The 15,829-nt window shown below is 39.8% G+C and overlaps 1 protein-coding gene across 2 annotated transcripts in view; it reads right to left on the reverse strand.

Moving 5' to 3' along the window:
* ARNTL2 (aryl hydrocarbon receptor nuclear translocator like 2) overlaps positions 1–14,664 on the reverse strand; it is a 40,490-nt gene extending 25,826 nt beyond the window's left edge. For both annotated transcript variants that reach the window (XM_015560775.1, XM_015560774.1), the window contains exons 1-5: positions 14,518–14,664; positions 7,613–7,770; positions 2,956–3,035; positions 1,497–1,589; positions 582–696 (exon numbers count right to left, since the gene is read on the reverse strand). In XM_015560775.1, coding sequence (XP_015416261.1) covers positions 582–696; positions 1,497–1,589; positions 2,956–3,035; positions 7,613–7,770; positions 14,518–14,630 — 559 coding nt within the window. In that variant the 5' untranslated portion in view covers positions 14,631–14,664. The remainder of the gene's footprint in view (positions 1–581; positions 697–1,496; positions 1,590–2,955; positions 3,036–7,612; positions 7,771–14,517) is intronic.
* Between the last annotated feature and the right edge of the window lie 1,165 nt (positions 14,665–15,829).

Raw genomic sequence — 15,829 nt, forward strand, 5'->3', positions numbered from 1 at the left:
ACTGAAGCAAGCAAGCCTCATGTTAGTTTCAAGCTGCCTGGCTGCCGGCCGCCATCTTGGCTGACAGTTAATTTGCATATCTCGCTGATTAGCCAATGAAAAGGGTAGCGGTCGTACGCCAATTACCATGTTTCTCTTTTAATAGTGTAGATGATTACTTGGCACTAAGCATTTTCAGAGAAGGTAAGTATTTTCACAGAAAATAAAGAATACTTACAACTCCCAAGCAATATTATACATGGTGTTTCAGAATGAATAGACCTAACCCATATAAGAGAATAATTCTCTCTCAGCAATAGCTAAATAGTGAAAACTTCAGCAATTTTTTATCCCAAAAGATACTTTCTTGTAAAGATTTTACTAGCATACAAAAAGAGTGAATTGAATATGAAGCAACCACATTTTCCTCAAAGCATCTTCATATGAATATAGTATTTATTTTTATATGAATATAGGAATTGTCTATATAATTATATTGTTTTTTTTTAAAAATCTAACTTTTCAACAACATTGTATAGCTGTACTTTTAAGTACTAATTATATTTACATGAAATGGTAAGCACACTGAGATGAGCACTTACTTTTAACATCTATTAACTTCTCTCTTGGTGAAATGTCAGAAGACAGCTGTTCCTTTACTTTGGCAACATCTTTTGGATGTAAGAAGTCAAATAAGCTCTGTCCAGTCAAACTAGCCTATATATAAAGTAGACATTCATTTAAAATCAGTACCATAATTTTCCTACCTATCTTCATAAAGACATAATACTTTCTTTTGTTAAAGTTGTTTTTAGTTAATCTCAAAGATGCATCTACTACACTGTATGAGAGCAACAGTGTTAAAAGCAGGGTCATACCTGTAGACAGAAAAAGAAATACATGCACAGCCAGCCATAACTGGGTACACACAAACACCTCACCAATGGTATTCTGTTTACTCTCATTAACTCTTGTTAACATCCCCCCATTCATATATGTTACTTCTAAGTCATATTAGGATTTATTTTAAACTTTACCCTTGGTGCCCTAGCTGCTTTGGCTCAGTGGATAGTGCGTTGGACTGTGGACTAGAAGGTCCTGGGTTAGATTCGGGTCAAAGGCACATGCTCGGGTTGCGGGCTCAATCCGCAGTAGGGGGCGTGCAGGAGGCAGCCGATCAATGATTCTCTCTCATCACTGATATTTCTCTGTCTCTCTCCCTCTCCCTTCCTCTCTGAAATCAATAAAAAATATATTAAAAAAATAAATAAAAAATAAACTTTACCCTTGGTAAAAGTAAAGCGAGTATATTATCATATCATATGGAAGTCACAAAATAACTGTGAAGTTATGGTGTAACTTAGATTTACCACTCTGTTAAAAAAGTTACCATACTATCAAAAGACAAAATCCAACCCAGGACACAGCCCAATAGAAAGAAAGCGTTCAGAAAAAGAGCTCAGAAATCTGTTTGTTCAAAAAAACTAAACATAGTGTGGGAAATATCCTTTGCATACCTGATCATAATTAAGTATTTTGGAGACTGACTTAGAAACGAAGAGAATTTTTCCTCTTTCACATCCAACCACAAACAGGAAGCCTTCTGCAGTCTAGGATATAAAAATACAAAAATAAATTTTAAAAATATCATCTGTCTTTCTCACACACATCCATTCCCTTTCTGAGGAAACTGTTGTAGCAATAAAACCAACAGAGTGGTCATAAATGTAGTAAAATTAATTTTAAGAAATTGTCTTAAGATGTATATAAATAGATTTATAAAGAACATCACCTTGGACCTCTGACTAAATTAATATGTTTCTTTTTCACATGGGAAGTTCGGCCAGGGATTATTTAGTTAAATATTTCACAATGTAAAAATTACCTATACCAAATTCCACACGACTGCATACAGAAACTCTGTAGAGATACCCATCAGTAACGACTGCCTGTGGATGTGTGCAGATGGAAAGATGTGCATACTGGGGACGAGGAAGGCATGAAAGTATTTTACTGTACATCTTTTTATACTTCTTGAATAATGATAAGCTATCAATCAAAATTAAGTTTTAAGAATTCTAATAGATGGCAACTTCCATAAGTATACCCAGTAAATCCCCTGTGCAGCAACCTTGGAAATGGATATGTATGGACAGAGGAAGAGTCTGGCACTCCCACCTGACATTTCTTAAACTAATGTTTACCAACTGGAAACAAACATGGCGTGAATTAGGCAGACGTGTTCTGGGGGTTATATTAAGTTATGGCTAAAAAAAAAAATCAGTGAGAAAGCTTCCAAAGCATGCTATATATTTCACCGTCTTTAAAAATAGTTTTGTTTTCTGCAAAAAATCTGTGATATTCCTATCAGGAATATGATATTTAAATTCAGCTGTTCAAATAAAAGACAGACATGAAGAATACTTTTGTTTAATCAAACTATAGGTTAAAACCCAGTAGTCATAGCACAAGATCAAGACACTTAGTTCTGGGGGCAGGATGAGCCAATGACGTGGTCATATTTTCCATGTCAAATAAACCTCTAGACCAGTGAATCCAAAACCCATGCCAAAGCATGGCCTAACAACTCATTAAGTAAGCAGTGGCTGGCTGATGGGCAGAGAACAGGATCCTGAAGGAATAGGATACAAGACAGACGGCTCTGCAGGAGGTACCGGTGAGGAATAGGTCCTACCGTATGGGAGGTGAGTGCACTCGGCAGTGTGAGGGGCTTGGCATTAAAGACAAGCCTTGCTCCATATTTTAGGAAGTGCCTCGCTTCGCTCTCTACTTTCATTAGCCCAAACTAATAAGACATGGTTACTTGTGTAAGTTAAATTTTATATTAAAGGAAATTTGGTGTAATGTAGAGTCCTGTATGTTTAGAACAGAAAGCAAACTAAAGAAAATCTACCTCCCATTCAAATAGAAATAAAAGGGCAAATGCAACTTAGGCAAATACATTTCTTTATTTACCTTAAGGACTAGGTGTCTGAGCTCATTATCCTGAATAAATGAAGGTCGATAAATATCTCCTGCATAAGAATTTCTCATACCTAAAAATAAGCAAGTCAAAAAGTTACTAAAAATATAGTAGGGTTGGGTTGGCCATGTGGTAGATGCTCAGTGAACATTAGCGATGCTGCCACTGGTGAGAACAGTGATGGTACTTGTAGCGCATCCTACGACCTCTTCTGTGATCGTTCTCTTTCTTTTTTTAAAATCTTTAAATTCTTCATTAGTTAAGGAATTACAAATGTGTCCTCATTCCCCCCCATTAACCCCCAACCCCCCTCCCACTCATGCTCCCATCCCCCTGTTGTTACTAGATTAAAAAGTCCTGCGTTTAGAATGTAAATTCTTGGAACCACTATTCCTTTATAGATTGAAATGTGCAGATAGTAAGAGCTGTATGTAAAAAAAAAAAATCAATACATCATCTATAGCATTATAATAGGTAACAATATTCAAAAACCTAGTTATTTTTAGATCTTAGCTTAATAAAACTAATCTCATATGAACTACCTTGAATGGGGCGATTCTGGAATTCTAAACAAATTTCATGGGTTCATAGGATTTTGCATATGACCCTTTAAATATCACATGGCGACGTCTGCTACTTTAAAGTAATATATTTCTGCTAATATAAATAAAATAATTCTTTTTACATCCTTAGCACAGAGCTTATTGTATTAAAATGAAATTCTCTAAAGCATCTGAAGAGCTAATGAGGAATCATCAGCTCAAAACAGGAATGCTTGAGGGCATCCAACAACCCTGACACAGGAAAACCCTGCATGGCCACAAGGGGGCGCAGGAGACAGGCCACCAACCAAGGTGTCCCCAGATAACTCTGAGCGGGGTGATTCCGAGGTAAATCAATGCTCTCTCCTTTATACTTCCCAACCTCCTTACCCTCAACCCCCTCCTTCTGAGGACTGCAAGGAAAGTTGCTTTTGCAAGAGAAATTTTAACCACGAATTGACTCTTGAATGGATTTACAGCCCAAACTCACCAATTACCTAAGGGGTGGGAGGAAAACAAAGCCAGAAAATAAAAAAACATCTCTTATTATGATTTGGTAAAGTGTTTTTCTCAGACTGGTAGCACCCCTGAGAACCTGGCATAAGCAAAAGAAAATCTTCTCTTCTGGAATCTACCTTCTAGGAGGCCTCAAAGAATTCACTAAGTGATTTCTTGTTACTACTATACAGCAGCCAGATAGGAGAGCACTGAGAAAGGGCTAAAAGATTCAGACTCTGAGTGCTATGCTAGGATTCAGCAATAAATCAACCTGAGCAAGGAAGTGACATTTCCAGGTCTGGCCCGAAGCAGAAGCCTGCCAGGGAAACCCTGATAGTATGAACCAGCAGGAAGGGGCGAGCCCTGGAGAGGTGAGTGAATGAGTAAATGAGTGAGGATGTGCTGAGGAGAAACAGAGGGAGTAAGAGCAGAGCTGGAACCAGGGTGAGGAGAGTTAATAAAACGCAAGCTGTGATATGCTGTACGCTTGCCAAAGTTGGGCAGGTAAGAAATATGACTAATTTCTGATGGCAAAAACAAATGAGGAAACAATCATTTACTTTTGTTACAGTGTTCATCAGGTTAAAAAAAAAGTCAACATGACAATAATAATAATGATTGTTATAATGAAAATAATCATTATAATGATAACTAGAGGCCCGATGCATGAAAATTGTGCAAGGGGCTCAGCCCTCGAAGCCCCAGCTTTGTCCAGACGGTCTCGTTCTGCTGTTCAGTCTAATTAGCATATTAGCTCTTTATTATAAAGGATAGGATAATGGTCAAAATACCAACTATTTCTTCTCCTCCCCTTACCACCACTTCCATTGTTAGTAAACACTGTGTTCACCTTGTATATGCATTATTCTTTACTCTAAACAACAATCCTATGAGACAAATGAATTATCCCTATTTTTACAGCTATGGAAGTTGAGGATTAGAAAGTTAAGTCATGCCCTAACTGGTTTGGCTCAGTGGATAGAGCATCGGCCTGCAGACTGAAGGGTCCCAGGTTCGATTCCAGTCAAGGGCATGTACTTTGGTTGCGAGCACATCCCCAGTAGGGTGTGTGCTGGAGGCAGCTGATCGATGTTTCTCTCTCATCGATGTTTCTAACTCTCTATCCCTCTCCCTTCCTCCCTGTAAAAAATCAATAAAATATATTTTTTTAAAAAATAAAGTTAAGTCGCATAGCTATTCAGTCGGGGAGCCAGGATTTGAACCCAGGAGGTTTGCCTCCAGGACCCACAGGCACGCACTACCGTCCCAGGTATTAAGACCACACACACAGAATGTCCACAGGTTCTCCAAAAGCACACGCTGCAAGCAGGGCTACTCCAGGTGTGGTCTATAGACCAATGTGATCGGTCAACTGTGGTGCGATGAGTACAGAAATTAAGAATAAGCATTTAGACACCATTATAGAAATGTAACCTTGTGGCATCCCAGCCCATGAACATTTTTCCAAGAACCAACTGTGCTATATTTTACAAGGGATGGGGGTGGGGAACACTTGCCCTTCACCCAGAGAGTTTGAGAAGCATGCTGTAGAGTGCAGTAAAAAAAAAAAAATTATTTCAGCATTCTCTTTCTTTAAGGTAATTATGTACAGACCAAAATAGCATGATCCACACGCAGCCTCTGATGACCCAGTGTCTCTGGTGGGGGTGAGTTGGGGAGCACTCTGGTAGAGCGCCGGAATGCAGACAACTGCTTTTAGTCCTCTCGCTGTGGCAGCACTCGCGACATCCTCACTTTGGCTCTGAAGGGCCACTGGTGAAATCTATGCCCTGTTCCAGAAATCCTCTCTTGGTGCAGACAGTGTCTCCTGCCTACTCTCCTTTCACTCATTCCTCCACTGTAACATTCACTGATCTCTTCATGGGTCCATCTCCCTCAACCGGCCGTGAACCCTTCAAGCACGGAGATCTCACCTCATTCGATTTCATATCCCCAGCACAGAACAGGAGCCCTGTCAACAATCAGCTGGTGTGGGTTGAATTAACTGACTCATGGCTTCTCCCTTAGGTCCTCCTCCCTCGGGACATTGCAAATGTGAAAATTATTGGGCAATTTTAGGTTTGCAACCAAATGACCTCAGTTGAGCCTGCAAATGTTCATTGCTAAAAGATTTAAGGGAAATATTGCGTGCAACTTATGCAAGACCTAGTAGTAGGTAAAAGAGAATCTTATTTATGTCATTTAACAACAGACTTAGGAAAATAAGACTGCCAATGATGCTCCCAACAGGAAGCCTGCCAGGCAGTATCCCAACACTTGAGCTGCTCAGCGTGGCACTGACAGCATCAAGGGCTGCACTTCCTCTTCCCCAGTGCCTCCTCTCCAGCTCCGCACAGAGTCCGCGGGTGGAAGCGCATGTGCCATTTTCCTACCATATGTGGAGATCTAAGAAAGATGATTTAAAGTATCTATTTTTACAACTTGCACAAGTTACTTGGTGTTTTGTCTTTAATAGCTGTCTGCAATTTTACTTCCTAATTTGTATATGCTCGCCCTCCCCTACCTCTGTCAATCAGAATGGATTGGCCAGGATTTTTTTGTTTATTATGAAATAAGATCCTCTTTGGGCTCCAGTTTTCACTGGAAGTCTAGGTTAACACTGTTCTCCCCTGTCACTTGGCCAAGTCCCTCTAAACAGACTTTCCTTTCCTGGAATGCAATGTAGGAGGACAAAGATCTAATCAAGAACCTTGGTCATCCTTTGTTTGTTCCTTTTCTATAACTTTTTTTTTTTTGGTGTTTTGTTTTTGGTGGGGTTTTGTTTGGCTCAAAAAGAACCAAATTTTACTATAATCTTTTAGATCTTCACAAATCTGAACTTTCAGAGTCTCCTCTGTGGCCTGTAGCTCACTCCTCTGCTACATCTTCTCAAAATGAATTCGTGTCGTTAACATTCCCGTATCTAAAACTCAATTCTATTTCCATCATACTGCCCCTCCCCCAAGTTGGCCTGGGGTTACTCCCCAAAACAATGTGATTTTGACCAAACATACGCACACATACACACTTCAATTTAAAATTCTAGCTCAAGTTGGGGAGCTGCTTGGGTCAGAAATGGCCATGAAAACCCCGGAAGCAATAGCTGAGACCTCCTTCATCCAATGTCTAATACAAAGTGAGAACCCCCTAGAAGAGGAAGGTGTGCTGCATTTTAAGGTACTACTGCTCATAAATCTGACGTTTTCGGAGAAATTGGCTGAATTTAAGATTTTCTTTTCGAAGAATGGAATCTGCCAACAACTAAAACCATAATCATACATTTCAGAGCTTCTAAAATACTGAGAGGCACATAATGGCAGGCATTACTATCTTTGTATTACATACATGGGAAAACAAGTAGAAATGTAAAGACTTCAAATTCACATATAGCTGAAGATAAAGCTTTTAGCAGAACCAAGTTTCCTGACGTCCAAATTAGCATCTTCTCCACATATAGAATATGGTCAGGCATCGAATTAATGTCTCCAAAGCTAAAAGACACCTTCGCAAAGCATCTCAATAGCCAACAACAAGAAGCCAGACCAATCGGAGACCTCAGTGACTGGGAGGATGTCACAAAGCCAGGTGTGGAGGCCATGTTCAAACTCACCTTTTAGAGACTTCAGGTGCTGCACGGCCATTCTTAAAACGGTCAGTTTGTCCAGCTTCCGTGCCATGGGCTTGCACTGGGGGATCATTGCAGACAGTTCTTCGATCAGGCTGTTCATTTTATCTCTCCTCCGCTTTTCGGTTTGGCTGTGAGCTTCTCTAAGAAGGAAAAGAACCAACTTCCTTTACATTTCACATTCAGCAGCCCCACGGTGACCCAGAGGCGTGAGCTGGAGCCTGCATGGAGGCAGCAAGTACACACTGTTCTTCCCACCCATGGCCCTGCAGGTGCTGCGTGGGGAAGGGGAAGGAGCTGTTGGGAACAGGGAAGCACACATGAAATTCACAGTGCTCTCAACTCAGCCACTACCCTTGCTCCTTCCTTACCCTACCTTACATCCTGACACCTTCAAGAACTAAGACATTTGTCTGAGAGCCAGGATGGGTGGTATTCTTGCTTCCCTCCAGTCTTAAAGGAAGATGGGTAGCCTTCTATTCAGAGCTCACGCCTCTGTGATACTCGCTTAGACAATTATCAGCATCGTAACCTCATTCTCTTCCATCGCTCTTTCTCAGGGGTCTATAATGTGCTCCAGTTTCTGCCCTCTGCAAACGCCCTTCCCCTAGTTGCCCTTGAACTTGACACTGTTAACATTCCTTTCTTCACCTGGCTTCAGTGACCTCTCGGGCACCTCCATCCTCCCTGCTCGGCTCAGTCCCCTTATCTTTAAGTACAGGTTTCTCCAAAGACTTCTTACTTGGCACCACTCTTTTCTCACCCTATAGCTTCACCTAAGAGATCTCACTCCCTCATAACTACTCATAAGCTACTTACTTTTAAATGCTTATACTTTACCCAGTTCCTGACTTTTTAAGAATTTATCTTAACTGATAAAAGTTACACAGATGAACCTTTTCCCTCATTGACCCCTTCTAGACTACCCTCTCCCCTCATCCTATGTGTCATGCGTATCTTCAATATATATAAAACCCTAATATGCAAATAGACTGAACAGCAGAACAACCGGTTGCTATGACATGCGCTGACCACCAGGGGGTGCACATGGAACATAGTGGGGTGCCGGTTGCTGTCATCGGGGCAAGCCTCTGGTGGTTACTGAAAATTCTTTGCTCCCGCACACCGCCATCCCACCTGGTGCTCACATCTGCTGCCGGCACTGGCCCCGCTTGAACCCACTGCCAGCGCTGGAGCCACCGTTCCCACCCACAGCCAGCGCCCGGCGCTAATCCCAATCGCTCGGCACCATCAGTGTGTGCAAGCAATGGGTGCCAGCCCCGATCGCCCCTCAGGGCTTCTCCACTGCCCCCTGCTCCTGAGGGGCGATCAGGGTCGGCAACCACCTCTCGCACCCACAGCTGGCGCCAGAGCCACTGCTCACACCCGCTGCTGGCACGCGGCACCAGTCCCGATCGCTCAGCACTGTCAGCGGGTGCGAGCAGCGGCTGCCGGCCCCTATCACCCCTGAGGGCTTCTCCAGCTCCCCCTGCTTTGGTTAATCTCTTCCCACCCATCCACTCACTCCCTGCCTTCCCTCTGAGATTCACCCGTTCATTTTGTTCTTTAGATTCCACATAAGAGTGTGATCATGTGATACTTGACTTTCTCTGACTTATTCTGCTTAGCATAATACTCTCCAGGTCCCTCTGTGCTGCCTCAAATGGTAAAATATCCTTCTTTACTGCTGCATAGTATTCCATGGTGTAAATGTACCACAGCTTTTTTATCCACTCATCTACTGATGGACACTTATGATAGCTCATTGCTCTAACCCAGAAAGCCTTTTAAACTCATATTCCTTCTTCTGTCTTCCCTTTCCCGTCTATCCTGCCCACTACTTCCAGAATTATTACTTCTAAACAAATCAAACCATCTAATCCCATTGCACAAAACTGCCAAAATGCATTTCTCCACTGCCCAAGAATGGCCAAACTCCCTAATGACACTCCAAATTTCTCCATCCTCTGCCTCATCCTTTCAACTCTTTTTCACCTCTCCCTGTCTTTTCCCTGCTGCTCCAAATGTCATGCAGCAGCAATGCCAAATGACCTACAGTCCTCAAACATGCCACATCACCTCATATCATCTCTATGTCTTGCTCTTTACGAGGCTTAGAAAGTCTTTCCCTTCTGTATTCCTAGGGAAATGCTACTCCTTTTTCAAAGCCCAGCTCAGGTACTCTTCTGGGAAGCTTTCTTTGCCTGCTGTATAATTAATCACTTCCCTCTCAGCTACCCCAGGACTTTTTATGTCACCACTATATTTCATCAAATCTAAGCCACAATCAATTGTAAGATGCACTAATATTTAATGCATTACAAGAAGAGGAAAAAATGCTGCTAATTTAACAGGAAAATGCCAAAGATGATAAGACATTTTTCACAGATTATAAAAGGTAGGGGGAACTGTACATCTTAGATTTCACAAATTTGGCTATTTTACACTTCATATTTAACTGTAAACATTTGTCTGTTTCTCCTCCAATCATGACTTCTATGTTAGAAGAGTTTAGGGGAAACAACCTAATGGGAAAGAAGATAAGTAAGCAGGAGACCTGCCTTGATCTATTTTTATAGGAACTTTAAAATACATGAAAGGAACTGTAATATTTCTACATGGAAGTGGGGAGCAGCACTGATGGAGACAGATGAAGCTAACCTCCCCACTTCCCAATCATTCACTCTTGGGCAACGCCACTCCTGGAACAAAATATGCACTTTTGGGTAAACTGGATGGAATGGGAATTATATGTGTGTTGGCATAAAATTTATTGACTCATACTTTAGCCTATTCATGAGCAATTGTATAATTAAAAGAATGTTACAGTTACCCTCTTGCAGGAATGGTCACCTGTTCTTTCTACCAGTATTACCCATCAGAATAGACAGCAGCAACAGCGAGAGAAGCCTGATTCCAGGAGTGTACAGCAAAGGAAGGATGTTATACTCTCAGCTAGGGTTTTGAGGGAGGTGAGAGCAAGGCCACTGAAGAGAACAATGAATGATAATGGTGGAAGCTAGGAAACTCACAGAAAGGTGAGATCGCCAGTTTTTTAATAAGGTAGGTTGCTTGGAGGAGAAATGAAAAGATTTCCAGCGGATTTTATTAAGGAAAGGCATATGTATCCAGAGGCTAGTTTCTGCTTAATAATTTATCAGGGCTCTGGTTCTTAATTCTGTATGCTGTTATGGCCACTTTGAATCATGTCAGTGTTTGGGAGAATTATATCAATAAAACAGAATCAATGGAGAAAAGGCAAAGCTGAGATCTGGCCATGCTGCCAGATGTAGAAAAAAATGTTGTTGATGTTGAAACAATTGACAAAAAATTCATGATGACGGACTCCTAATCAGATGTTTGTTGTATTTCTGATTTGTTTACAGCATGAATCAGCTTCTCTCCAGTGCTGAAAGAAAATAATAGTTCTTAATAAACAGCTATTCTAAGAAAAATTCTAAGACACATAAGCCAAATTGTTATTCAAACAGAAAAGGAAGGTAAGAGGTAGCTGATGGTCACTACCTCTTACAGCAAAAGATGAGAAAAACCTAATATTCATGAATCCATTCTCTTGACATCACCTTTGGCTTTGGCTAAAGGTGTGCATGTGTGACTTTTTCGATCCACCATGGACCATCTATACAGTTCAACGCCCCGAAGGACTTCATTTTTACTTGTTCACCATCTTCCATTCTACAAAAAGCAGGATAAAATTTCAAACTACATGAAACAGCTTTTCAGTAATTCTTGAGAGAGAGAAAAAGATGAGATTAAGTCCAATCAACCTAATTTCCTATTAAGTCTGCAGTAACAGATACTATCATAGCTCCTAATGACCTGAAATGACTTCTACTGTTACATGAGCTTTTCTATGAAAGCCAAGAAGTACATCTTCTCTGTCGGGGTAACAACTACGTTAACTGACAACAAAAACTGGTGCCCGAGTTAAAAATTATCCCATGCCAATATATTAAGAATATAATTTTATAGAAATAAAGTTATTCTTTTTAAAGCAATTGATGGCTTAACCAAAAATTTTTATAGTAGCTGCAATAGAATAGCCTGAAAATGCACTAAAAGTCTCAGACCTTTAATCAAAAGGAATTTATTTTACCTAAAGATTCATCTGAATAAGAAATATTGAAAACTGAAAACTTTGATCACTTGCCAATAATATTAATTATCACATTACTACATTCTGCTAGGGAATATACTATATGTACACATATGTGTGTATAAATATTTATATCTAAACATACATACATGTGTTTGTATTAATTTAGAAATTTAGTCACCAGACCACTACCAAAGTGAATACACTAATGGTGATAGAGTACTTTCCACATTAACAAATTATTTCCAAATATATTATTTTTTTGAAGGGGCATTTTAAAATTCAGGAAAAGCACCCATAATCTTACCTGGAAATAACCACAGTTAATATTAATGGGTCTCCTTCCAATCTCTCTTTAAACATGTATTTAAATACATACCAAAAAAAGAATGCTAGCTTTCTCTGAAAACTATTTTCATTGCATTTTGAATAAAATGGAGGCCTGCTCCCTGAATCAACCACAGACAAATTAAATTGAAAGCAAATACAATCAAAACATTCTCCAGATTTACCCTTTTTCCTACCTTCTTCTTCTTGAAACTTGCTCCCTTTGGTTTCTGAGATACTACTCCCACTGTAGGCCAGGTCTTCTCACATGTTGGGTAGGATTCCCCTTCCTTTACTGTATTTAGGCTCGTGTACCAGAGTATATCCTCAGCCCCTGAGTGGCTGCGCCCATGCCAATCACCACACCTGTTTTCTGTGCACTCATGGTGTCTGACTCTAGCTCCAGGCCCAACCTCAACCCTCATAGCCACCCGCCTACTTGAAGAGCCCATACACATCACATTACCATTGTGTCCAAAACTGAATTCTTCCTCTTTACCTCAGCCTCATGGAATGATACCAGCATCCATCCATCCAAGTCAGAAAACTCAAAAGACACTTATTTTCCTGCTCTCCCTAACAAACAGTCATGAAATCTAAAGAGATTCCATCTTTAAAACGTGTCCTTCCTGTCCAGGGCTATGCTCTCAATACCTAATTCCTAGTCAAAGTCTCTCAGCTGTTTCCTCTACCTGATGGGTTTTCCTCCTTCAGCCCACCCTCCACGCTGTTTCGAGTGATCCTTTGAAAACGGATCACTTACCAGGATAGCTTTTTGCTTTTTTAATGGAAAATAACAAGTGTCCGCAAGAATGTGGAGAAATGGGATCTTTTGTACATTGCTGGTGGGAATGTAAAATGGTGTAGCCACTGTGGGAAACAATTTGTTGGTTTCTCAAACACTAAATATGGAATTACCATATCTACTCCTAGGTATGTACCCAAAAGAATCGAAAGCAGGTACTTGTACACCAATGTTCCTGGAAGCATTATTCACAATAGTCAAAAGGTGGAAACAACCCAAATGTCCATCAGCAGATGAATGGATAAACTAAATGTGATATATACTAACAATGGAATATTATTCAACCATTAAAAAGAATGAAATTTGAAAACATTAGGCTAAGTAAAATAAGCAGTCACAAAGGGACAAATATTGTATAATTTCACTTATATGAAATATCTAGAATAGGCAAATTTATAGAGCTAGAAAGTAGGCTAGAGGTTACCAGGGACTGGGGGAAAAGGGGCATGGAGAATTATTATTTAATGGGTACAGAGTTTCAGACTGAGGTGATAAAAAAGTTTTAGAAATAGACAACGGTGACAGCTGAACATTAAGTGGGACTAATGCCACTGAACTGTACTCTAAATGATTAATATGGAAAATTTTGTTAGATATTTTACTACAATAAAACGTTTTTAAGTACAAAGGCAAGAAATTTTAAGAAATGTAATCTGAAGAAAAGTTCTCATGCTTAAAATCCTTCCATTTTTCTTACCACATTCAAGATAATTTTGAGATTCTTTTGTTCAGCGGACCTTCGGGATCTAGGCCACGTTTATCTCTCAAGTCATAGCTCCTCCTCCATGTGCACCCTCTGCTCTATGTGACAACTTGTTTCCAGATCAGCAGTGTGCTTTCCAAGCATCTTCTCTACGCCTGCTCTGAATCATTCATTTACACTATTCATTTAAAAGGTAGTGTATCTCAACATCTCTAAAAATATTCTTGATCCCAATATTATTTAAATCCCCAACTTTATTTGTTGCCATAATACCTAGGATCTCTAGTATAGCAGTTCTTATGATGTGTAATAATTATTTGTATCTTTTCCATTTGTATGAGTTTCTGGGGTCTTATCTGTATCTCTCCCTCCTGGTCTACTAGGTGTCACATAGTAGGTACTCAATAAATGCTTAATTACTACATTCCAGGGACTCTTCATCAATAACCCCTTTAGAGAACCAACTCTCCATTCAAAACCAACAGGGAAGAAAGGATAAACATTCTTAGATATTCTTCTTTGTTTATAAATATCTAATACTTTGAGGTTCCATGAACAAAATCAATTTCATATCTATTGACTGGTTTTCATGCCCTGAGTCTCTAGGAAGGAAACTATATAAATGATGAGTAAGGTGAGAAGCAAATTAGGAAGACAAGTCTCTTGCTGTGGCCATAAACATTAAATAAATTAACCTTAGGTTGTTATACGTCTTCCAGACTCCACTTGACCCTTCTGGATACCTAATAACCTTCAGATATGGACTGAAAAGTGCCAGGTCAGTCAATGACAGAGGTGGCAGTTGGATGGATAACTAATTGCCCCTATCCAAATGTTACCACATCTAATAAATAAAATTAATGACTTAAAAAGTAATCTTGTTCTTTCTGTCCCTAGAGTCAAAGATTTAATGAGGTTAAAGGAACAAATTCACTTACTGGGACAGATCCAAATCATTTTCTTTTCGTTTTCTTGGAAACTCTGTCACGTGTGGGTTGAAGGATCCAACAGCTGTTGGTTTTGCCCATATGCTCATACGATTGGAAACCATTGGAGCAATGAACCAGTTGTCTTCTATCAATACTTTACCTATAAGAGGTAAAAAGATAAAGCACAATCCTATATAATAAAAGGCTAATATGCAAATTGACCGAACAGCAGAATGACTGGTCACTATGATGCGCACTGACCACCAGGGGGCAGACGCTCAATGCAGGAGCTGCCCCCTGGTGGTCGGTGTGCTCCCACAGCAGGAGTGCCGCTCGGGAAGACACCGGACTCACGGCTGGTGAGCGCAGCGGTGGTGGTGGGAGCCTCTCCCACCTCCGTGGCAGTGCTAAGGATGTTCGCCTGATGACTTAGGCCCGCTCCCCCCCACCCCAGGACATCCCCCAAGGGCTCCCAGTCTTAAAAATATCAACTAAACAATATAACATAGAAAGAATAATTGTGTACATTTAAATATTAGAAATGTATTTGTTAGTCCATACTTTTAAATTTATTTTTCTCAATCTAATTGTTAAAAAAGTGAATATTGAAGAAAACATGGAAAACACAAAGAAAGTAGAAAGGAAGGGGGAATACCAAATTTCACAAACCAATGTTCCAATTTAGAGATTTCCTTTTAGAATATCCCTACAGTTATCATTAAAGTAATTGAAAGCATCATGTATACTGTTTTATTTATACATCATTGTGATAACTTTACAGTGTTATTACAAATTCTTTATAAAATTATTCTAATGGCTGCATAATACACCATCGTGTAGATGTGGCATAGCTTCTTAACTACTCTGCTGCTGTTAAAATGTATGTTTTTTATTTTTCACCATCACAAATATGTATTGTGGTACATAAAGCCTTTTATCTACTGGTTATTTCTTTTGAAAAGCATCCCAGAAATGACTTAACAAGGTCAAGAGACAAGAATATTTTAAACCCTGAATTAATAAATATTACAGTAAAACCCTTTTTGTCTAAAGTGTGTTTTTGTCTGAAGTGTGGTTTCTTACCTGTTTAATGAAATATAAAAATCAGAATCATTAACTAAAAATAACCTACAGCCCAAATGTGAGCATCCTTCACATATTAAAATGCATAAAACAAGTTTAAACTCATTTGTACCCTGAATTATATGTTGAAAAGATATAAGCAATATTTTACAAGGAGAGTGTAATCAATCTATAACAGTGGGCAAGTTTTAATATATCTCTATCAGTAACTGATAGTTTGAGCATTCCGGAATAATGA

This window comes from Myotis davidii, unplaced genomic scaffold (genome assembly GCF_000327345.1).
Source record: "Myotis davidii unplaced genomic scaffold, ASM32734v1 scaffold535, whole genome shotgun sequence".
Lineage (NCBI taxonomy): Eukaryota > Metazoa > Chordata > Mammalia > Chiroptera > Vespertilionidae > Myotis > Myotis davidii.